This window comes from Urocampus carinirostris, chromosome 4 (genome assembly GCF_059441175.1).
Source record: "Urocampus carinirostris isolate Australia breed hairy pipefish chromosome 4, RoL_Ucar_1.0, whole genome shotgun sequence".
Taxonomy (NCBI): Eukaryota; Metazoa; Chordata; class Actinopteri; order Syngnathiformes; family Syngnathidae; genus Urocampus; species Urocampus carinirostris.
In genome coordinates, this window is record NC_142352.1 from 43001701 (window position 1) to 43027995 (window position 26295).

Sequence of the window (26295 nt, forward strand, 5' to 3'; positions counted from 1 at the left end):
CACAGAGTGACTCAGTTAAAAATTTAGGTGTCATACTTGACCTGATCTATCCTTTGAAACGCATGTAAAGAAAATTACTAGAACCGCTTTCTTCCATCTTCGTAACATTGCTAAAATCCGTTCAATACCGTCTCAGTCGGATGCGGAAATTATAATTCATGCGTTTGTTACCTCCCGTCTCGATTACTGTAATGCAGTACTTTCTGGTCTCCCGAAGTCTAGAATCAAGTCTCTTCAGCTGGTACAAAATGCCGCAGCGAGGCTTTTAACTAGGACAAAAAAGTACGATCACATAACACCGATTTTGGCTAACCTGCATTGGCTCCCAGTTAGCCTTGGATGTGATTTCAAGGTTCTCTTAGTATTATACAAAATCATACATGGACTTGCTCCCTCTTATCTTTCAGATTTGATTTCCTCCTATGTCCCGGTCCGAAGCCTACGAACTGAGAGTGCCGGTCTTCTGGTGATCCCAAGAGCAAAGAAGTGTTCTGCTGGTTCGAGAGGGTTCTCCATCCGGGCACCGGTGCTGTGTAATGCTCTTCCCCCTGAGATCCGATCTGCAACCTCAGTGGAAAAGTTTAAATCTAAGCTTAAAACTCACTTCTACTCCATAGCATATGAATAACCTACTGAAATGATCTGCATTTTATATAGCGCTTTTCAAGTCAATGACTTCTCAAAGCGCTTTACAATGTGCTCCACATTTCCCAATAGCGGCCTTGCAGCCATGTAAGGCGCTAACCTGCTTATTGGGGGTATTAGGGGTTCAGTGTCTTACCCAAGGACACTTCGACATGTAACACGGACGAGCCGGGATTCGAACTAGGATCCCTTGATCCCAAGACGAGCGCTCTACCTCCTGAGCTACTGCCGCCCTCTTCTCGTCGGCTGAAAAATGGTCTGTGTAATATAGTGTAATAATCTGTGAAGCCCTTTGAGACTCCTCGTGATTTAGGGCTATACAAATAAAAATGACTTGACTTCAAAAATTAAAAATCTCCTGTTTTTCTTACATGTTGTCATGAGTGGCTGTGATGTTTTGACATTTGTATGGACGATTTTATTGAGGCTTGTAAAACTGAATCCCAAAAGGGCTGGAACTGTACACATTTTCGATCAGGGGTCTGCAATGTGGTGCACGCAGGTTGTTTTTGAAATATATTATGTGTCATTGTGAATTTCGAGGAAATTTGATTTCTATCTGGCATGATGTTTCATTGACGACTGAGCGTAGTTTAATCTCTGATGATTACCAACCTAGTAATACATAAAGCCTCTAATATGCCACAAAAGCGGGGTTTTGGGGGAGGGGAAATGTTTTTTTTTCCGTTTCTGGGAATATATATTTTTCAGACAGAAAAGGATCGTTTGTAAAAATAGAAAATAATATCTATAAACGGGCAAAACATAAATCCAAAACAAAAAAATTAGAGAGAATATACCCAAAATGTGGGCAGTGCAGCGGCGCAGTGGTTAGCGCGTGTCCAACACAATTCTGAGGTCATGAGATAGAACCTCCTGTGTGGAGTTTGCATGTTCTCCCCATGCTTGAGTGGATTTCCTCCAGGCACTCCGGTTTCCTCCCACATTCCAAAAACATGCATGTTAGGTTAATTGGCAGATCCAAATTATCACGAGGTGTGAATGAGCGAGCAAATTGTCTCTGTGTGCCCTGCGACTGGCTGGCAAACAGTTCAGGGTGTCCCCTGCCCACTGCCTGAGGATGGCTAGGATGGGCTCGAGCGCCCCCACGACCCTACTGAGGATAAGTGGTACAGATAATGGATTGATGGATGGATGGATGAAATACATTGTTTTGAATTCCAATTTTAGCCCTGAATGGTGCAGCAATGGGGTACATTAAAAACATTTCAGAATAAGTGTATAAAAAAAAATCAATATAGTTCAGGGTGTCCCCTACCCACTGCCTGAAAATAGCTGTGATGGGTTTCAGCACCCCCGCGACCCTACTGAGGATAAGCGGTGGAGTTATTTGATGGATGGATGAATATCCGAAAACTAATCCAAAATTTTTAAAACAGACCCAAAAAAATAATGGATACATTTTAAAAAGTCCTTGAGAATTTTGACAGAAAACAGGATATTATAATTGTGTCAAGAGAATGCAATACACAAACTATTAAGATTTGTTTTCACTTTTCAGGCTTATGAAAGGCATATAAACAAACAAATGTAATCAATTCGTTATTTTAAAGATTGACAATTGAAATATTAGATTAATCCTAAAATCAAGTTCAGGAATCTAAGACTGTTAATTTACATACTAATCAAAACCGGTGATGGTTATTAAACATTTGTTGTAACTTGTGAATCGTGGCATCTAAGGAAATAGGCCACACGCTATAAATAGCTTTTTTTCCCTGCACAATCTATTTGCAAAAAACCTGATTCCAAATCCATATCTAGTCAGAACATTTTTGCGAAGGATGCCTTTTTCAATAAAACATTATTTTAATACGTTTGTGTTTATTTTTTATTGTTTTTATTAGGTAAATTAGCATTGTCACACCTGACAGCTAAAATCGAAATACGCTTGAGACATGTCATCCAGCCTAACTTCAGGCAAAATTAATAAATACAGAAATGAAAATTACAGTTTTTTTTTTTTTGGGGGGGGGTTAATAATCCTAAAAAATGTGTACAGTATTATCTGAGCATAATTGTTCATACAACTCTTTCATAGCCCTAAATCTTTTTTTTTTAAATACATACAATTGATTTTTGATGATATCTTCTTTTCGTCGCTGTCAAACCTATTAATGTTCTTTACACTGTCATGTAATGCAACAATGAATTATACAGCATGGAGTAAGCTTACTCTTTCTGATTTCTATTCCTGGCTATACGATACCCTTTGGAGATTAAAGTCTTCTGCTTTTTGGTTTGGCAGTAAACAACATCGCATAGGTTGTTGCCATTGAAGTTTTTTACACGCTGAACCAACAACCATCTTGTTTTTCTCATGAATAAGAGATTAAATAGCTTAAGGGGCTAATGAACTCTAAGAACGCGGCGGACGGCAGTTTCGAAGATGAGATTGTATTGATCAGCAGGTGCTGGGCCTTACTTGGGAGATGCTTAGCTGGTTTCAAAAATTTACTTTCATACTGTATGATGACTCACCATGATGCTCCACATGATGCCATGTGTCTTATAATGATGGGTATATATTTTGGGTTTAAACGATAAAAAGTACCACATTTTCTGGATTACAAGTCATACTCTTTTTCATGTTGGCTGCTTCCGTGAAGTCTATTCTGGGAATATATTTTGTCACCTACTTAATATAATGACCTGATCACAAAGACATGTTATGAAATTAAACGTTTTTTAATTGATAGTAATAATTTGACTGACCTTATTGTTTGTATGTATGCAAATAGACATACCGTATGTTGTTTTAACTTTTGTAACAGTTAGTAAAATATGTTAATTTAGAAAAAAAACTGTCTAATTTTTCTTTGTTTAAGGACATATAAAGACAATCACTATATCCAGCTCTCATGCAGCAGTTATATTTCCTGTGCGGCTTTAGGCCCTAATAGTAACATGATCTATGTTTTCTAGTGCACAGCCTGATGAGTGTGTTAAAAATAAATTGTTATGTGTTTGGGTGTGTTGTGCAAGGTTGTACTTTTGACATGGGAATGACTAGTGCAGTTGTATTTTAAAAAATAAAAATAAATATGTTATGTTTATTTCTGCTGTGAGCTTCTTCTTGTGTGACAAAGACTAGCGTCTCCATCCACCAAGAAATAATGTTGTTCTTCCTTCACACCCCAAAATATTGTTTTTCTCAGGTCATACAATGGTTAAATGCAGTGATAGCACCATCAACACAAAACAAAACAAGCTGAACTGAAACAATAATGAAAGCGACCTAAGCAGAAACTAAACTGAAATGAACAAAAATAAACCAAAGAAAAATAACTAAAACATGCAAAACTTTGATTATTTCAAGTCATGCAAGAGTTGTTGAGGTTTCACGTAACAATGGATACAGGTTTTCTAGGCACGCTGAAACCACAACTCTTTCCCTGCAAGCGGTTTCAGAGGGCTGTGCAAACTACAGACTACAATTACATCATCCTCTAATCTAAAATCTACATGTGGGCAAGGAAAAAAACTCCAAAACACTATAAGGAAATGAAGAAACATAAGAACAATACATCTCCATAGATGACCTTCTTTCATCTGAATGATTTAAGAATCTAAAGAGGGTGTTAGGCAAAAAGATTGTTGTTCAATACTATGTTTCCTTCTGTCTTCAGTCCTTGACACCCGCACTGTACCTACAGTTGCTTTAACAGTCAATATTCTCTGAATGAGCTATTCTTTTAAAAGCAACATCTTTCGTCATCAATAGGTGAACAAACAAGTGCACTAACGCTTTTTGACACAGTGGAAAGCTCATAAGTGCTCTAAGCAATTACTTCAGCCGGGAGTCTTGTCTTAAAAACTGGCTCTATAGTTGACTTGCTATCTCAAGGAAGAAAGCTCAAGAGATTTTGTTGTTTATTACCAAAAATTCAACACAGGACAGCCCTGTCGTACTAATATAGCAGTTTTACATTACTGTTGCTAAGACAAACAAACTGTCATGAAAATGTTAAAAAACGACAACCTGATCAATCGTTTTATATGCAGAAGCGTAAATGATACCTACACATTAAGTGGCTGCCAAGCCGGCCACTGTGCCTTCATCTTGATGACTGTCAGGACATCGTCACCCTGAAAGAACAAGAAACATTTTCTTCTCTGGTGAATTGTTATATTGTACCTGGTGATACATTATTAATAGAAAACAATTACAGCCAGTTGTTGTGGGCTGAAGTTGAAATATAACCTTAATAAAAATATATCACATCATGGGAGTTTCTGATCAATTGAATCCCAGTGCAAAAAGTCTGACAGGTGGCAGCAGGCATGGAAGACTATTCCTATATCGAATGAAAGGGTTTTACGGAGGGCCCACTGCTCCTCTGAGGCAAGTGACACAAGAGGAAAGTGATGTCACTAATGCGTGGAATCAAATGGAAATCTAATGGTGCCGCATCCAAAATGTCCGCACAACTCAACTACAAGGGCAGTTGACAAATGTTAGATCTTGAAGTGCTAACCAGGCTGTTAACAGTCTTTCTGGAAACTGGTCCTTCCGAGTGATAGTTTTTCTCTTTTATACTCGCTACTTGAAGGATAGTTTTTTGCATCGGCAACTTTACATTGTGCCTGCCCTTTCCCAAAGAATTTCCCTTGGCTTTTAAATGGCCTCGTTAAAGAAAAAAAATGACTTTTATTAACTTGCGCAATGTCATGCCAGCCTGTCTATTTGCCAAATCGGTTTAATTTTACGCTAAAAAGTTATGTGTCAGTTACTGACCAATAGTAATTTAAGACAGCCGGGTTTGTTGGCTGTTCAAATACCTTACCAAATGAAATCAGCAAGAAACGTAAAACTAACTGTAGTTTAACTAAAATAACCAAGAGTGAAGCACTGCTTTTGTGTTGATTTATTTATTATTATTTTTTAAACATCAGCAGCTATAATTGTTCAGCAGCAAAATATACTACGGTACCTTGCACCCCCCCGACCTGGTTAGAAGTGAGCACACAGATTTGGCCCACTCTTCTGCCTGGCAGTCAGGATGCAGCAGCAGGACAGGCAATAAGAGGTGCTAAAGGTTGACTGTCAGTCACACACTCAGGCAAAAACATTTAAAGGGGCCAAGGTTGCTAAAGTGAGGGAGAGATAGACTGCAATATCCACATAGACAAGCGGCGCTGTAAGAAAATTGGTGGACGAATGAAGTATCGATCCACGGCCAATAGCATCAATCTAATCCAAGTTCTTTGCATAGTGTCGATAATATTGAAATTTGGATCGATCTTCCCACTCTTACAAAGAATACAAGAATACTTAGAAAAACCATGATATGCTGAAAAGAATATCGTGGGATATGGGACACCCAAAACATTCAATGTACTCTATTTAAGGAACCTAACAGGAAACATTGCTGAAAATATGACAAAAGGTTCTTGGGGAGCCTATACTTTTTCTGGGCACTGTATTTGAGGGAATAAAAACAAGTTTGGCATTGAAACACACTGATGGGTTTCGAATGGACTTCATCAAAAGCCTTGGTGACAATGACAAGGTTACTCCTCAATGAGTAAGCTGTGCAACAAAAGGAAATGTCAAGAGTAGCATAGGTTGCTAGCAGATGCATTTGTCTTACATGCCGCTTTCAGTTCAAGATGTTTGTTTGCAAAATGTATGCAAGACTTTAAAAATGTCAAAAGTATACAAAACACTTGTTTGCACAAAGTATGCAAACCCCTAACTTTTGATAATGATCCACAGTTTTATCTACTACAAATTAAAACATGTTTGTGCCTGATATATTTTGTCATGTATAAATTACTTCTACTATTACACGACTTTGACATGAAATTTAATGATTGCACCATAGAAATGTATTTTGTTTTAAGTATTCTATGCAACACATCATTACCTCCCTTGCACTGACAGTCAAGAATCAGAAAATATTGCTCATTTAACAAGATTAACAGAGTGACTTTCTCTTCATTAAAATCAAAATATTAAGACTTTGGTGGTAAAATAAACAGAATCACATTTTTTTAAAGAGTTGATTTGTAGTATTTTCAATTGAGAAGAACAAATAATCATTTTCATTTAATGTCTTCTAATAAACCAAGCGTGGGCGCATTACGCGTAGTCGCAGGCTAAACCATACGGACATCGGTACCCTCACTAACTTATCATTTAAAAAAGTAGATTGTTTTGAAACCCGGTTTATGGAACAGTCCTTTTATTATTGCTGCCAAATTTCTTCCCCTTTGCTGACACTGCCAGGGCATGTGTCAACAATGTCCTTTATTATTTCGTTTGATTCAGTTTTCCTAGTCATGCAAATAAACGTAGCATGTTAGTATCAAACACGTGCATTATCTTTTTGTGTGTCTCTACTATTTTCTTTCTGGACTGAACAATCGTTATTCATATCAACCAACTGAAAAATCGATAATTCAAAGCTAAAATTAAAATATGTTTAGAGTATTGCTTAGTTCATGATAAATCCTAGACACAATATGAGGCTATGTCGAATTAATTAGGGAGGGAAACCGTGAACACTACCTGCTGGCCGAATCGGTAACCGCCAAATTAAATTCTAAATTAAATAGATATGACTTAAAAAAAAAATTCTTTTTATAGTAGTATTTTTGTAGTAATTCTGGCATAATATTTCTGTAGATGTATTTTTGTAGTTTTACAGTAATATCATTTTTTCTAGTAGTATTTTTGTATTGTATTATTATTGTAGTGGTATTTTTTAGCATTTCTGTAAAATTATTTTAGAAATACTTCCACATAAGTACTTTTGTAGTATTATTTGGTATTCTTGTAGTACATTCATAGTAGTATTTTTGTAGTATTTTCATATTATTTAGTATTTTTTGTAATATTGCTGTAGTTGTATTTTTGTAGTATTTTTTGTAATTGTTCTGTAGTATTTTCTATTTTCCTGTAGTATTTTTAAAGCATGTTTCCTTAGTGCAGTGGTTATCACATACGCATAACACGCGAAAGTTGGAAACATACGTTGGCCTGGAGAGGAATGGGTACCACATGAAATTATGGCACTACGACCCTCGTGTTTGAGGGATCCAAATCATTTGCAAAATACTTTTTTTCCACTATTTTTTTTCTTTCCGGAATGAAAGTAAAACAATATATGAGGTCCCTGTCTTTAAGTACTTAAATTGATATTTAGTTTTTCAGTAATTGTGTAATATTTATATAGTACTAATGCCGTAATATTTTTTGGTAGTAGACACACGAAGGACGATGTAACAACGTTGGCACAGAAATACAAATTTTTATGAGTCGTACTTTATTTACTATTATATTTATTGTCATTAGATTTCCACCACTTTCGTTTTGCGGGCCAGATGAAAAAGCCTCTTAGGTCACATGTGCTCCACGGGCCGTAGTTTGCCCTCACCTGTAATAACCTGCTATGTTTTTCATAGCCATTTTAAGCTTTCAATAATTTCTGTGCCATTAAATCTCCTTTTGTTAAAAATATTTAACCTTACCGTAGGTAGCAGGCATGGACTTGAAAGCATTACCTTTTTTAACCTCAATATAACTCATATACTTATATGCCATAACAGTAGCATGTTCGATAAAAAATTCGCCATTGCTTATCTAACAGCAGTCGGGTGCTATGACAAATTTCAGATGAATGTAGATATACATTTTAAAAACCAGTGATGGTTTTCCTAACAGCTTCTGCTGAGAGATTACCAGATCTGAAATTGAATGTGTCAATAGTCCTCGTTTCGAAAATATCTTAACATATTTTTTAAATAATTCCTGTTTAACTTTTAGCTTCTTTGACATCATTGATGAGTCAAGACGCAATTTCATACTTGTAATTAAAATATAGCTCATTTAAGTTTCTGTAGCTGATACTTGCTTGGAAAAAAAACAGCCAATGTTTTGATTGGTTTGATAGTTAAATTACTATTTAGTTTTTCTCACTTCTCACTGTTGGATTAATTATTTTGGCTGGTTTCAATTATGATGCAAAATGAAGACCTACTACCAACCCGAATAAATTGGATTTCTACTATTTGTATTTTTTAACAGACGTAAAAATGGGTAAGGGCTCAAAAAGTAGATAAGCTTGTGGAGAAAATACCATAATTATTTGTGTATTACGTGCACCAATTATTTTGTCTTTAAAATCGGCATACTATTTTGTTGGACATTTTCTCACCTCAAACTAAACTTTGCTCAGTTCACACGGGCATGAATGTATTTATTTAATCTCCTTCAAAGTCCGGTTCATCATTAGATACACCAAAAAGTGGATCCCCACGTCGTGCTTGTTTGCATTTATTTACATCTTTCAGGACAACTTTACATTTACTGCATTCTTTAACATTTGTCTCTGGTAGAGTGAATAAAATAGTGTGATAATGATACAAATACTTAAGTGTGTAATGCACATATAAATAAAGTACGCCTGCCCGCGCAAACCATACTGATAACATTCAGACGGGCTACCTCAAATGCCCGATTCACTCTAGGAAATGTCACAATACCCCCATTCTCCCACCTCAAAATATTTTATCCCCGGATCTTTACAATTTACATATCCCCTTATGACTTCTAAAAAATCAATTTCCCCTAAAGGTGAGAACTTTTCATGCATGTTTGAGGCGTTTCATTTCTTCCCCTATAGTTGTGTAAAAAGCTACAAATAGGATAACAAATAAATTCAATGCTTCAAAGTTGACCTCACTTCAGATGGAGCTTGACAGCAATGTCCCTCTTGCTTTATGCTATGTGGCTTTAATTATCGGGGTTGCTTTCGTCAATTTGAAGTTAGGCCAAGTAAATAAATAAATTGGTTGCATTTTATAAGAGAAAGGGATACTATTCAAAAAAAAATATATGTCCCTAAAGAAGTACTTTCCAGAGCGGTTTACACCAGTTAATCGATAAAGTCATTTATTTGTTGTCTGGACTGGATAGCTGGGAATGGTGTCAGATGTTTCTGTGATCGCAATCTTAAGCATGAGCCTAAATCGTAAGTAGCGAGCTGCATATTTTAAGATAACCACATTTCATAACAACTTGACCAAACGTTACATCATGTACTCAGCAACTAAGCCATTTTGTTATTCATGGCAATCGAAAAGAACCCTAAAACACTGTTAATAAATCACAATGTTAAACATCTGTGATGGATTAAACAGTAAATGCCTGAGTAGCCATATTCCATCAGGGCACAGTTTGGTAGATTTTACTATCCCATTACACAGGGACATTTCTAGACCAATTTAATATAGATTTGAAGCCCAATAGGCAGACAATAACACTATTAAACAGGATAAAATCATACGCAGTCAGAAATAAAGATGAGTCGTATACAGTAAATGTGTTCACATCGTGAGTTACAAGTACAATGGAGCATGGTTGTTCAGTAAGGCAACAGGGAGCCATTTTGCCTCTCAGACTTGCTTTCAAGTGTTGCTTTCAAGTGTCTTGAAGTAGAATTCAGCACAAGATCAAATTGAAAACAGTTACTCTGAGCATCTGGTTCAGCAGGAGCAGCTTTAACATCTGGTTCATACAGTAATGACTTACTACAGCCCTGCCGAGACCTGAACCTTTTTTTTTTGAGTTTGTGATAATTATCTGAGTAGTCGTCAATTGTGCTAAATACATTTCATAGGAGGCTTTTACTTAAACGATGATATTGTGCAAGATAAATACCAATTAACAACGGCATGGACACAGGTAAGGATTTTTTCAATGGACTAAGGTAAATATTAGGGCTGCAACGTTTAGTTGTCGACAAAAATCGATTATATAAATGGTCGACAATGAATTCCATTGTCAACTGGTGTCGCTAGACACGTTTTTCTAACAGGGGCATCTCTACATGAATATGATCTCTGCTGAAAGTTGCAAATGCACAATAGTGTCTCAAGAAGTAACTTAAACATGCCAAAAGGGCAGTGTAATCATCCAGCATGTGTACAAAAACGTCTAAGCTTCGGGAGCATTTTAGCCTGGAAACAGAAAATAAAAAGACTACAGTACAGTGGAAGCTCGGTTTTCGAACGCCTCTCAGTTCGAACAAATCAGTTCTCGACCAAAAATTTCGAGAAATTTTTGCTTCGCTTTTCGTTGAAAAAATCTGAGTTCGAACGCCGGTACGCTGAGCGGCGTACGAGTGGAGATTGCCCCCACCCCTCGTAAAGAACTGTTGTCACGGCAACGCGCACTCCTTTTCTGTTTCCGTTTTTTTCAAAAGCGGTGAAGGGAGTGTTTTAACCCCTAATTATCCCTCGGAAGAAGGTTGGTGCAAGCAGCAAAGTTGCGACAGGTGAAAAAAGAGGAGTAGTGCGTACAACTAGTGCATTTAAGAAAGAAATAATAGCAAAATATGAAGAAGGTGTGCGAGTTTCCCTTCTTTCAGGAATACAGCATGGCTTCTGCCGACCGGTAAGAAATCTTATTCATAATTCTTTTCTTTATCCTTTAACCGCTCACCACTTGTTGTGGAGACCCGGGTGCTAAATGACGTGTAAACGACCTGATTTTTTTATATTTACACGTTCATGTTAGCGTAATCTTTCGTACGGAAGATTACGCTAACGCGAACGTACGATTAGGTTTTAGCTTTACGCTAAATATTCAAGATAAACATTCAGGGTGTTGGAACGGATTAAAACAATTTTACATTACTTTTAATGGGAAAAAACGGCTTCGGTGATCGTACAAATCGGTTTTCGTACAAAGAAATGGAACGGATTATGGTCGAGAACCGATGTTCCACTGTACTTGAAGAGTTTGCAAAGAAGATCTTGCTTGTCATGGTAGTAGCTTAGTTGATGCTTGCTTGCTTGGGGTTGTCCATCGATTCGATGATGACCATCTTCTTTTAATTGTGAGTCTGCTGATGTTTGAACAGTCCGATACTGGATCCACAGATGCGGTTACAGACAGAGCATGTGAAGGGGGTGCTGGGGGGAGCAGTGGTGGCCTGGCGAGCATGTCTCTTTGCACGCTTTGCTGCACGGTGTTGCATGCACTGTTCCTCCATGTAATCCACTCCCTGTGAGCAGTGGGAGCGCCAGAGGTCTCGGCAGGAAGCAAGTTCCTCCAGTGTGAGGAGGGGTTTATCTGACATCTCTTCAGGATGTTCTTAATTTGGTCTTTGAACCGCTTCTTCTGCCCACCAGCACTGCGTTGGCCTAGATGTAACTGACCATAGAGGCAGTCTGTGTCTGGGCATTCGAACAACATGCCCCAGCCACCTGAGTTAGCGTTGGGCCATAATGGATTCCATGCTGCAGCTGCCTGCCCTCTCCAACACCTCTGTGTGCGCCACTCTGTCCCTCCATGTGATGCCAAGGATCTTCTGAAGACATCTTACATGGAAGGTCTCCAGGCTCTTCAGATGGCGGCTGTAGATGGTCCATGCCTCACATCCATACAGTAATGTAGTGATGCATACAGCTCTTTAGACCAGCATTTTGGTGTGGAGTCTAAGGTTGTTGTTTTGAAAGACCCTTCTCCTTAGTCGACCGAAAGATGCTGATGCTTGCTTGAGACGGCTCTGGATCTCATCATCCAATGAGCAGCTGTCAGACACTATGCTCCCCAGATATTTGAAGGTGGGCACCATGAGCAGGTGTTGCCCTGCTGCAGTGAGGATTATTGGGTTTGGTAAGAGGTCAGCACTGGACTGACAGAGTACCTCTGTCTTCTGGGTGTCAGTCCCATTCTGGTGTATGCAGTTACAGCTGCCGAGAAATTTTTTTGCAGTGCCTCCGGTGTATGGGCAACCAGGGCACAGTCATTAGCATACTGTAGCTCAATGATGGTCTCTCAAGTAGGTTTGGTAGTTGCCTGTAGCCTCCTGATGTTAAACAGGTTACCATCAACCCTGAAGTTGATGGTAACTCCAGCCTGCTTCTCCATCCTTCTACGTAGCAGTGTTGTAACACAGACGAGGAAGATGTTGAAGAGAACTGGAGCCAGCACACAGCCTTGCCTCACTCCAGTTTAGACGGCAAAGGGCTCTGAGCTATGTCTTCCAACTACCACTCTGGCCGTCATCCCTGAATGGAACTGTGCAAGAATGGTGAGAAACTTGGGTGGACACCCAAATCTCTTCAGGACTTGCCACAGTAGGTCCCTGTTCACTGTGTCAAATGCCTTTGAGAGATCGACAAAAGCGATGAACAAGTCCTTGTGCTGCTCCCGGCATTTCTCTTGGAGCTGACGTGTCACAAATATCATGTCGACTGTTCCCCTGTCCTTTCGAAAACCACACTGTGACTCTAGGATGACGCGTTCCGATATTTTGGAGATGAGTCTGCGGAGCATGACCTTGGCAAGGACCTTTCCAGCAGTGGCCAACAAAGAGATACCCCTACTGTTGGAGCAGATGGATTTATCTCCTTTATTCTTGAAGATGGTCACAATGTTCGCATCTTTCCACAGTTGCGGGACACACTCTCGTCTCCACACCTCTGAAATGTATTGAAACAGTGTCCGTGTACAGAGGTAGCCTCCTACCTTGAGAAGTTCAGCTGGGATGTTGTCAGTTCCAGGGGATTTATTGTTTTTCAGGGTTTTGACTGCATGCGGGATTTCATTGAAAGTTGGCGGGAGGTCAAGGTCTGGCAATGTAGGATGTTCAGGGAGCTCTGAAAGGACAGTTGGGTCCACTGGGGTGGGCTGGTTGAGCAGGGTGTTGAAATGCTCAGCCCACCGCTCCACTATCATAGCCTGATCCTTGATTAGAGATGTTCCATCAGCAGATCTAACAGGTGCCAGGGAGCAGTTTCTGGGGCCATAGATGGTTTTTACTGCATCATAGAAACTGTGCATATCGCTTCTATCTGCGTGAGACTGGATTTCATTGGCTTTTGAGATCCACCACTCATCTTGCAGTTTTATGAGAGTTCTCTGGGCCTCGGAACGAAGGGCTTGCCATAGCTTTTTATGGAATTGAGATTGTGGGTTGGTCTGGGTTGTTCTGGGTGGCTCTGTGCGCCTTGTCCATTCTGTCCAGGAGGGTCTCTCCGGCGTTCTGGTCAAACCAGTCCTGGTGTTTTTTAGTTTTAAAACCAACGGTTTGGGCTGCAGTGTCAAAAAGGGTGGTAGATATATAGGTCCACTTCTCATCCATCCCAGCCTCTGACATGACCAGCTGCTCAATGTTTGCCAGCCTCTCAGCTAGAGAGCAACGGAAGTTGTCAAGGGTGTCGCTACTGGAGAGTTTGGCACAGTTGAGTGTCTTCCTCTTTGAACCACCCTGACGTGCTAGGGGCCAGACATGCATTCTGACCTTTGTCAGAATCATGCGGTGGTCGGTCCAACAGTCTGCCCCACGCATAGCTCTTGTAATGAGCACGTCCTTCAGGTCAGCCCTCCTCACGATCGTGTAGTCGATCAGGTGCCAGTGTTTGGACCTGGGATGCATCCAGGATGCCTTATATTTATTCTTTTGTTGGAAGATGGTGTTTGTGATGGTAAGGTTATGTTCCGCGCACAGACTAAGAAGTCTCATGCCATTGGAATTAACTTTTCCAATGCCATGGGCACCAATCACACCATTCCAGTTTTGCAAGTTCTTTCCGACTCTTGCATTGAAATCACCAAGCAGCATGATTTTGTCATTCCTCGGGATGTGACTGAGGATGTCATCGAGTGCCTGGTAGAAGCGATCCTTCTCTTCATCATTCGATGGCAGTGTTGGTGCATAGGCACTAACTAATGTGACATGTCTGCATTTTGCAAGTGGGATGCGAAGAGTCATTAGTCTTTCACTGACACCCACTGGTGACTCTGTGAGCTTCAGCAGTAGGGTGTTCTTAATTGCAAAACCAACTCCGTGAAGATGGTGTCCGCCCATGGGGTATCCCTTCCAAAAGAATGTATAACCCTCCCCCTCTTCAATGAGTGAGCCTTCCTCAAGGAGTCTGGTCTCTCTGAGCGCTGCCACATCCACATTATATCGCTTCAGCTCGTTGGCAATGAGTGCTGTTCTGCGCCGAGGTCTGTCCAGACTGGTATCCAGGAGTGTCCTTATGTTCCATGCTGCAATTCTAAATGCTATTGTTTTTCGACCGCATAGTGGAATGTCCCGACAGGCGCGGTTTCCTGTCCGGGTACTGTGCTGAGTGGGCAATCTTTAGGCCACCTTTTTTAGGCCTTTCCCCAATTGGGGTGAGCAGTGCGGCCACTAAATAGTGCTGCTCAGACGCACAGGGGTCTGCCGGAAACAGCTGCCACTCAATCCCAGCTGCTAACGACCCTTGCCCTGTGCCGCTGACGTGCAGAGGTCCAGCTAAGAGCTTCCAGCTAATTCAAACCTGCTCCCGTCACTGGATACTCCATCGCTGCCAGACTTTTGTGGTCGGACACTCAGGTATAAGAGGATACCTGCGCAATGATGGTTTTTAAAGTGGCGTAAGGGGTGCGCTTTCCCCAACGCCACTATCTTGATTGTAAAGAAGATGGTTCCAGTGGCAAGGGAGACCCTAGACGACCGGCATCTTCCTACAACTGCAGGCGGCTGCCGGGATCCAGGCCTGTGGGAAACCGCCTCAAAGCGTGCCGCCACCAGCTTTTGGGATCACTCTTAGTCTGGACTCTACCCTTCGACCTGTTCGGCTTGGGTAACCCTGCCAGGAGTACGAGACTCCCGCCGACATAGCTCTAGGGGTCATGGAGACGCACAAAGTGCCCCACCACGATAAGGTGGTGATCCGTCGGAACACTTAGTTGATGCATCAACATGTAAACAACACGTCGGACCGTTGAAGGGATAGTAGTCTCAATCACCTCGGTAAAATTCAGGTTATGTTCAAGCCAATACAGTTTTGATGACGAGTGTAAGGGAATTTTTCTTTTTTTTTTTTTTTAAATTTAGTTAGTGTTGGAGTAGGCCCAACTCTGCTCTACGCAGTTACCGTGAATAATTTCCTTGCATTACCTTAGGTAGGAGAGAAACACCGTATTGCCCCAGAAACATTTGAAACTTTCTCTTTTGCCTCATTGTGTGCTTCTTAGTCGAACCGAGAAAGGGGGAGAGAGATAACCATGGGTGATCAAGCCCTGGGACAGCTGTCATTCAGCCCTTCTTGTCCAGGGAAAAGAGGGGCACGCAAGAGGGTTTACTTGCCAGCTTGGACCTCCAGTCAAATTTGTAGCAAGGGATTCCTCCTACACGGGCATTGTAGATTTTATACACACATATTTTAATATACTATATAAAAGAGCTTGAGCGCTAGAGCGTGCATAAGAACCGGATTTGAAATTGAATGAATGCAGCTCGGACAACAAACGCAAGTCAACACAACATTGAAAAAGGAAAATATCTGTTGTTAAAACCATTTTATTTCAAACTGTTGAAAAAAACATTAAGTAATTGTGTTACAGACTTTGCAGTTGACTACTGAATACTGCTTCATAAATGCCCACAATTGTTTTAATTACAGTTCTACTGCATCTAATAAAGCTAGTCTTGTTTTACAGAGATAAAAACATGTTTACTTGATTTCAATTTATTATTTATGAACCTGTTCCTAATAAGTAATGTTTATTTATGGATTTATGTCATTAGAGACTGAGCACTGTGACCATTTAGTTTTAAACAGGGCTTTGCAAATTATTTTTGTACAATTGCACAGTACCTTTAATAAAATATGTATTCATTGATGGAACCGTTTTAATATTTAAATCAAGTTTATGCTAAATTTAAGAAAAACAGAGTAATTATCCAATTATCGACTACCAGTTTCAGTAGTCTGTGACTAGTTGTCTATCAAAATGGCCATTAGTTGCAGCCCTGGTAAATATTAATGTACAGGGAGTGCAGAATTATTAGGCAAGTTGTATTTTTGAGGATTAATTTTATTATTGAACAACAACCATGTTCTTAATGAACCCAAAAGTCTCATTAATATCAAAGCTGAATATTTTGGAAGTTGGAGTGGGGCTTTTTTAGTTTTAGCTATTTTAGGAGGATATCTGTGTGTGCAGGTGACTATTACTGTGCATAATTATTAGGCAACTTAACAAAAAACAAATGTATACCCATTTCAATTATTTATTTTCATCAGGGAAACCAATATAACAGCTCAACATTCACAAATATACATTTCTGACATTCAAAAACAAAACAAAAACAAATCAGTGACCAATATAGCCACCTTTCTTTGCAGGGACACTCAAAAGCCTGCCATCCATGGATTCTGTCAGTGCTTTGATCTGTTCAAGATCAACATTGCGTGCAGCAGCAACAACAGCCTCCCAGACACTGTTCAGAGAGGTGTACTGTTTTCCCTCCTTGTAAATCTCACATTTGATGAGGGACCACAGGTTCTCTATGGGGTTCAGATCAGGTGAACAAGGAGGCCATGTCATTAGTTTTTCTTCTTTTAGACCCTTTCTTTCCAGCCACGCTGTGGAGTACTTGGATGCGTGTGATGGAGCGTTGTCCTGCATGAAAATCATGTTTTTCTTGAAGGATGCGGACTTCTTCCTGTACCACTGCTTGAAGAAGGTGTCTTCCAGAAACTGGCAGTAGGACTGGGAGTTGAGCTTGAGTCCATCCTCAACCCGAAAAGGCCCCACAAGCTCATCTTTGATGATACCAGCCCATACCAGTACCCCACCTCCACCTTGCTGGCGTCTGAGGCGGACTGGAGCTCTCTGCCCTTTACCGATCCAGCCACGGGCCCATCCATCTGGGCCATCAAGACTCACTCTCATTTCATCAGTCCATAAAACCTTAGAAAAATCCGTCTTGAGATTTTTCTTGGCCCAGTCTTGACGTTTCAGCTTGTGTGTCTTGTTCAGTGGTGGTCGTTTTTCAGCCTTTCTTACCTTGGCCATGTCTCTGAGTATTGCACACCTTGTGCTTTTGGGCACTCCAGTGATGTTGCAGCTCTGAAATATGGCAAAACTGGTGGCAAGTGGCATCTTGGCAGCTGTACGCTTGACTTTTCTCAGTTCACGGGCAGTTATTTTGCGCCTTGGTTTTTCTACACGCTTCTTGCGACCCTGTTGACTATTTTGAATGTAACGCTTGATTGTTCGATGATCACTCTTCAGAAGCTTGGCAGTTTTAAGAGTGCTGCATCCCTCTGCAAGATATCTCACTATTTTTGACTTTTCAGAGCCTGTCAAGTCCCTCTTCTGACCCATTTTGCCAAAGGAAAGGAAGTTGCCTAATAATTATGCACACCTGATATAGGGTGTTGATGTCATTAGACCACACCCCTTCTCATTACAGAGATGCACATCACCTGATATGCTTAATTGGTAGTAGGCTTTTGAGCCTATACAGCTTGGAGTAAGACAACATGCATAAAGAGGATGATGTGGTCAAAATACTCATTTGCCTAATAATTCTGCACTCCCTCTAAATTGATTCAAAAAGAGGATTAGAGAATACTTAAATGTGGACACACGACATAAAACTATATTTCAAAATGTATTTTTCTTAATTTGTCACCCAGTGATCGATATGGTCTTGTACATTACTTATCTGAGTGAGCTTAATGAAGTTGACGAATCTTTCCCGGGTGCAAAAGTTACAGAAAAAAACATGGTCTCGTGTCATCATTGAATTTCAAAAGAAGGGAATACCTCAAACAGAGCAACACACCACCAATGATTACCTATTAAGCTTATATATATTCCACTAGTTCTAGTGAAAACGTTTACCAAGTGGATTACGGCAAGAATCGCAAAAAAGTTGTCATCACTTGTGGATGGACACATTCTGCAATTATTATCGATTAAGTAATTTGTAGAAATATCCGTTTTTTTTTTTAAATCAAAATGTTCTACTCAATGTTAGAACAATATGTTTGCATTAAAAACGGTTGTTTATTCTAACAATAAAAGACAAATGAAATTTGAAATAAGCAAAATTATTTGTTTCAAGATTTTTGCCTAAATGCCTCTTTTGAAATGTTTTTTTTTTGCTAGAAATAAAATGTAAAAGTAAATATAGACTCTGCTTGAGTAAAAAGATAGCTAAGAAACTAAGAAAAACTGTATAGAAAGTATGGTAAATTAAGAAAAGTAAAACTTAAAATCGGGAAAGATATCCGTCAATATTTTTTATATAAAACATTGCATGTCTCTATTTCCACTGGGGATATTTGTGTCCTTTGCACCTGAGCCCTATATTGACGGAAAGGCTGATTACATGCATGCTTACGCATTAATGCCCTTCCAAATGCTTACTGTGGCTCAAACAGCAAATCATACTGCGTGTGTTGGCCACTGACTCACTCCTAATGCAGTCACAGGCATCTCAGTGGGTCAGAAAATGCTAAAGGGCAAACAGATTTATTTCAAACATACAAATGATGATATAAGCTATACGGTTTCACTACCACTGAACCCAATTCATGGTTTGACCTTATCTATCCTAATCTATTGAAACAAGGAGTGTATACAATCAAGTGTAACATCATTCTAACCACAAATAATACTTTTAAGCAAGTCGTGTCACTCTGACATTAATACTATATATATATATATATATATATATATATATATATATATATATATATATATATATATATATATATATATATATATATATATATATATATATATATATATATATATATATATATATATATATGTAACGGGTGTAATAATAACTTTTATTTTATTGAAGTTCCTGCTAAAATATGTGTATAGTTTTTGGTAAATGTCCTGCAATGCTGAGTCCAACAGTGCCATCTGCTGGTATGGGGTGGGGTTTGGTTTTGGCTTCTAACATGTGACCAGGAGGCGGGGTTCGTTGTTAGTTTAACCAGAGTACTACAAAGGTAAGACATATCTTTTGGTGCTCCACAAAATAAGTTAATTTTAAACATTATAACCCCAGCTGACAAATCTCTCACCATGCATAGTAATGTGATTGATATTGTCAAGCTGTTTAGGTTTATTCTCGTGTTGCTTCTGTTTTACTAAATATTAATTCCCCTTGTAGAGATCAAAGAGATCAGACCCAGCAGAAAAAGCTAATGTTGTGACTCATCCATTTGCAGAAACTGTAATAATAAAAACCTCATCATCCAGTCCAGCGTGAATGTGGATCTTTGGTGGGACACGTACAGCGCGGTTACATTGGTGCCGTGACCTGTGACTTCTATCAAGCTCTCCGAACCGAGGACTGTCCTACCTGCCACATCATTTCATGAAGCCATCAGCTCACAGTATTTAAAACTGCTATACAGTGACGGTTACATATATATATATATATATATATATATATATATATATATATATATATATATATATATATATATATATATATATATAGGGAACTCATCAGTAAGTACCAAGGCTCTGGGAATGATTGCAGTACGATAATTTAGCTTTAGGTGGCAGGAGTGGCTTTAATGACATCTTTGTCGACACACCGAGAAATCCCCACTTCCCACTGTCGTCTCCTGTTTCCAGCAATTGTGAGTGTGTAGGTGGCCACAAAAGGTGAGTAGGCATAGTGAAGCAGTGTGGTATGGACAGTTAATCCTTCAACAGAAATGTAATTTTTCTAAAAAAAAACCAAAAAAAATAAACATGATGACGCCCCTTTCGCAGGAGCGCCCTCGCCATGGTGACCAAAGTTGTGCGATCACTTCACCTGGAAACAACGAGCACTGATTAGTTCTTGAAAAGTTCATGCTTCCTTCGCGCATAGATAGTTCTTGCAATAAATTGTTATTTTGCAAGCAAAGTGCTCTTGTGTTTAAAAAGCGCATTGCTTAGATATTGGACGTTATTCCAAAATAGAAAAAAGCTTCATTGTGGAAGTTCTGCTTGACATGCAACATTTCACCAAAAGCTTTATTTTTGTTTACACAAGTTTACTTGGACACTTGTATTTTCAAGAACCTTAGAAATGTTTAGCAAATAAACAATAGTAAAAGCTAGATACATACCTTTTAATGAAAAATAATTTTTTAAGCCTTTTTTCGTAGGCCTTCAAAAATGAGTAAAAGTGGCAAATTTTGGATCTTCCTATTCCAGAGAAATGTCTGGCATTGAATGAATTAAGGGTAAAAGTGTCAAGAGTGATTATTTGATCATTTTGGTCCCTTTGAGAAATTCAACTAATATACAATCCTTTCGAAAATCTACTTTTTATTTGGTGTGTGTCATTTGTTAAATTGTTATCCACACAGGATGCCCCAGCTGAGGTAATGCAAACCCTCAACTCTATTTGCACAAGAAACAAATCACTAACAAGACAAATGGTGGTCAGAGTCCGAATGAGATCATGATTAGTTTTATTGACTAAACGTTGCAACTGTTAGGAAATATTGTCTTTGTTTACTGATGTATCGTCAGCTAGGGGGGGTCTAATCAAGCTGCCATGACAAAAGGAACAGGAACACATTGAAATTTTAATGACCTTGCATTTTACAACCTAAGTGGTTCTTTGTAATGGAAAGGTGAAAAGGCTTAGTCCATTCAACGACTGATTGTGTTTACATTAAGTACACCTGCAAAAAATATGTGCTGGGTAAATCAAAGGCAGCACAAAAGAACAAAGGAGCTCAGATGTGACCAGCTAGCTATTATGTGGCCATTTAATGGCAGGCATGTACAGTAATTCACCTATGATGATATTATTCCAAATCTGAAAGGTAAACAAAGATAGAAGATCGACTGTGTTTTTGTTGCACTATTTTTTAAAATAGTAGGGAACACGTAGTGGGTTGGTCATTCTGCCTTAGTGTTACCATGTATGGTTTGCTTTTTGTTTAAGGTTTGACCGCTTTTCTACTTGTTTCAAGACCTGGATTATTTTTGTTGTTGTTGCTGGCTTTTTAAATAAATACTATCCTTTGTTCAGCTCCACTGCCTCCATTCCTGCTTCCTTGCATTTGGATGCACCTCAGCAAACGTAACAGGTAGGCGGTGCTTGGGGTAGAGGCGGGCCATATATAGGACCAAAAACCTTGATGGCGCAAATGTGAACACAGAATTTACGGTGAACAAGTGCTGAATTTTGATATTTTTATTTGTAAATTTATTTTTGCAATACAAAAAAATGTCTTGGACAATACCAACAATTGGAGAATGAATTAATCCAGTTGTTTGAAGGCAAAAGAAAAAAATGGATATGGAGTGTCTCAGCTGTGTTAGTTTGTAAGCTCTCAAGATTGCAAAAGCCAAGAAAGATGAAGGGTTAACTGCTTCCACAGGTTGCTGTACACAATTTCTTCTATTTTATTATGTGGCTATTTTAGAGCAGTTTTAGCAGGTCGGCCTTAACAAGGGCATTTACATTAATTTGTAACTAGATAGTTCCTTTCAGAGTAACTTGCTACGTTCAGGTGTCAGTAATCTGGGGGGTTTGCAACTACTTTTTAAATGAAGTCATTCTTAACTGTAATGAATTACTTTCTTTTGGTAACACGCTCAACACAGGTTTTCAATGATCAAATACCACATGTCACAGCAGATGACAAGACTTTCTCTGAAAATGTCTGACAAAGTCTGTTGTATAGGCATTTGATTATTGAATACTATTTCCTAAGATACACAACAACTCTCTGCATGAGCCATCAAGAAATATCATATTTATCAGATCCTCTACAAGTCCTCCACTGTTGTGGCATTCAATATTTTGTGAGTGTGGTCACCGTTATCCTCTACTGGTAAATCATTGCAAAAACAAAATACTAATACATGTTATTTGTGTGTGTGCTGCAATATGAAATATGAGCTGAGAACCGTAGCGTATGCTAATGTGAACTGTATTGTAAACCACATAACTGCCGCTGGGGCATACAGTTGTACAAAGGGGAGGTTCACACTACGTGCCCCCAAACATTTTTGAAATCGAGAGCTAAATTTTGTTACTGATTGACGCTAATGGTCTGCAATTTGATATACATTTATAAATAACTGAAGTAAACCACTAAAAACTGACAAATTTACTAGAAAATCGCAATGATCCATCACTGGTCATCTATTCTTAAGTACAGTACCTGACGGCGGGCTCCTTAATTGTTATTAGACAACTACCAAGTTGAAGAACTCTTCCGTAACACATGTCACGCTAGACCTCGTTTATAATGTACACCCAAACTTTAAGTTATTTTTTAGGTAAAACATTTTGAGCCTTATACTCGAATAAATATGTTACACTATTTCTATGAATTATATGAACTAATATGCAACTACAAAAACATGAATTGTTCCTGAATATGCTGAATGTCACAATATATAGGGTGCATACGGGATGAAATTTGAAAACTGCGCGTGTCCAGAGAAACATTTTCTGTAATATAGACCGAATTAATGTCTGACAATATTTCCCATGCCCTGCGCAAGGTCGGAATTGAAAATGTTTGTACTTTCTCTATAATTATAATAATAATAACATAACAATAATTATGACAGCAATAGGTGTGTTGGTGTTGTGTAGTCTACATGTATTGCTTGTTCTGTTGTTGATGTGGGGATTCCATGCATCCTCAAACTGCAATGACCGATCCTAAACCCCACTGCTATTTTTTTACCATTGGCCATTAGTTTGGTTCATATCTCTGACACATATCGGGCCCCAAATGACCATCACCCACACTATTGGCTATACTGTAGCTAATGCTAAGACACGGAAATTTGGTTTGTGTAATCCGTATCCGTCTTAGGGGGGATCCCTACTTCCAAGATGACAGTTGAACTGCCCTACCGGCAAACTCAGCCTCCTATATCAAAATGGCGGCGCCCTCTATGGCTGCGGCTGGATCTGCTCCCGACAGTTTCTCACATTCTAGTCAAAAACCCCAATCTTCGACTCAGTTTATGAGGGCGAACAAAGACAACTCTAACTGCAGATTAATATACGATCGCAGTTTTTTGCTGGATATGCGAACATCCAGAAATCCAGCGCAAATTTCGACGATCACTCTGGAGTGTTTACTTAGCCTCGGAGTGCTACGTCAACAGAACACAGCGGCCTACAAAGCAGCGAATAAAAGTGGCAAGCGGAAGCGCTGTGACCGGGGAAGGAAACGAGGTTGTCGGGCCGGGCTAACGGCTCGGATGAAGGCTAAACCCTTCAAAACGCCTCTACCATCCATTTTCCTATCCAACGTCCGCTCCCTGGACAACAAACTGGACCATTTACAAGTGGAATTTACATCAAACCGCGAATTGACGAACTGTTGTGCTTTAATTCTGACGGAGACATGGCTAAACTCATCTATCCCGAATGACGCTGTTAGGATTGTGGGGCTAACTGCTTTCCGCGCTGATAGAAGCGGCGAGCTCACCGGCAAAAGCAAGGGGGGCGGTCTATGCATTTATACCAACAACAACTGGTGTAAAAATGCGAAGATAATCTCGAAACACTGCTCACGAGACATTGAACTTTTGACGGTGATCTGCAGACCCTTCTACCTACCGAGGGAGTTTAGCGCGACCATCATTACTGCCGTGTACGTGCCCCCCAGCGCTAATACGAAGGAGGCAATGGACGTTCTCTACCGAACTGTGAGTGAACTGCAGCATGCTTACTCCGAGTGCATTTTTATTGCGGCGGGGGACTTTAACCAGGCCAATATGAAAACAGTTCTCCCGCATTTCCATCAGCATGTAAACTTTGCTACAAGAGGTAGGAACACATTAGACCTGGCCTACACAAACATCAAAGGTGCATATAAAGCAGCCCCCCGCCCCCACCTTGGCTCATCAGATCACCTTTCTATTATGCTAATTCCAGCATACAAGCCCCTGCTGACCAGAGAAAAACCTACAGTGAAGCAGGTGAGGGTGTGGTCTGAGGGGGCAATGGAGGCACTACAGGACTGCTTTGATTGCACTGATTGGGACATGTTTAAATCGGCTGCCACTTACAACAACAAAATAAATATAGATGAGTACGCCATTTCTGTGTCAGCCTACATCAGTAAATGCGCAGAAGACGTCAGCAATAACAAAACTATATGCACCCGTGCCAATCAGAAGCCCTGGATGACTGCTGAAATACGCAAACAACTAAAAGTACGGAACCTTGCCTTTAGATCTGGTGACAAGGAGGCGCTGTTATCAGCGAGGGCTAACCTGAACCGGGCTATCAGACTAGCAAAGCGAACGCACAGTCAAAAAATCCAGGAACGTTTCCTCAGCACAACCAACACCAGGGATATGTGGAAAGGCATTCAGGCCATCACCAGTTACAAGCCAACCACCGCCCCAGTGCAGAACACTAGCATGGACTTTCTGAATGACCTCAACAAATTCTTTGGAAGGTTCGAGGCACAAAACGGCACCCCTGCAGCGAAAGCGGTTCCAAATCAGGACGAAAGAGCACTCCACCTGGACTCATCTGACGTGAGGAAGACCCTGAGAAGGGTCAACACAAGGAAGGCTCCAGGCCCGGACAACATTCCGGGGCGGGTACTTAGGGAGTGCGCCGATCAGCTGGCTTGTCTACTAACAGACATTTTCAACACCTCGCTAGACCAAGCCAAAGTACCATCATGCTTCAAATTTGCCAACATCATCCCAGTGCCAAAGAAACCCCAGATCTTATCACTCAACGATTACCGGCCCGTTGCACTGACTCCTATCATAATGAAGTGCTTTGAGAGACTGGTTAAAGAGCACATCACCTCCAGTCTCCCCTCCTCATTCGACCCCTTTCAGTTTGCCTACAGGACAAACCGCTCCACCAGGGATGCCATCTCCTCTGCGCTTCACCTGAGCCTGACACATCTAGAGGAGAAGAACACCCATGTGCGGATGCTGTTCCTGGACTTCAGTTCAGCATTCAACACCATCATCCCACAACATCTGGTAGACAAAATGAGACTCCTGGGTTTCAACACCCCCCTGCGGAACTGGCTGCTGGACTTCCTCTGTGACAGACCCCAATCAGTGCGGATAGGTCAGAACAGTTCAGATGTCATCTACCTCAGCACGGGCTCCCCCCAAGGCTGCGTCCTAAGCCCCTTGCTGTTCACCTTGATGACACACGACTGCGTCCCTAGGTCCGCCACAAACCACATCGTGAAGTATGCTGACGACACAACAGTGGTGGGCCTCATCAGGGATGACAACGACCTGGCCTACAGAGAGGAGGTGGAGCAGTTGGTGGGCTGGTGCAGGGACAACAGCCTGGTCCTGAATGTTGACAAAACTAAAGAGATCATTGTCGACTTTAGGAAAAACCAGCCCAACCATGCCCCACTTTGCATCAACAACAAGGCTGTGGAGGTTGTCAGCAGTATCAAGTTCCTAGGGGTGCACATTACAAACAAACTCACCTGGTCCGTGAACACTGCATCACTGGTTAAGAGGGCACAGCAGCGCCTGTACTTCCTGCGGAGGATGAGGAGAGCCCACCTGCCCCCACCCTCCCTCATTACATTCTACAGGGGCACCATAGAGAGTATCCTGACCAGCTGTATCTCTGTGTGGTGTGGAGGCTGCAGCGCTACCGACTGGGGTAGTGTGAGGAGGGTAACGAGGACAGCAGAGAACATAATCGGGACTACACTTCCCTCCATTCAGGACATTGGCCAGAAGCACTGCCTATCCCATGCTAAAAACATTACCGGGGACCCCTCTCACCCCCATCATGGACTGTTCACTCTGCTAGCCTCTGGGAAGAGGTACTGCAGTGTGCGGTGCAGGACCACCAGGCTCCGCAATAGTCTAGT

General features: G+C 40.5%; 1 protein-coding gene across 4 annotated transcripts in view; it reads right to left on the bottom strand.

Annotated features, from left to right (window-relative positions):
• The window catches only part of LOC148367636 (spondin-1-like), a 104958-nt gene that overhangs the window by 31580 nt on the left and 47083 nt on the right, over positions 1–26295 (bottom strand). For all 4 annotated transcript variants that reach the window (XM_088334630.1, XM_088334631.1, XM_088334633.1 and 1 more), the window contains exon 7: positions 4691–4755. In XM_088334630.1, the coding sequence (XP_088190756.1) occupies positions 4691–4755 (65 nt within the window). The remainder of the gene's footprint in view (positions 1–4690; positions 4756–26295) is intronic.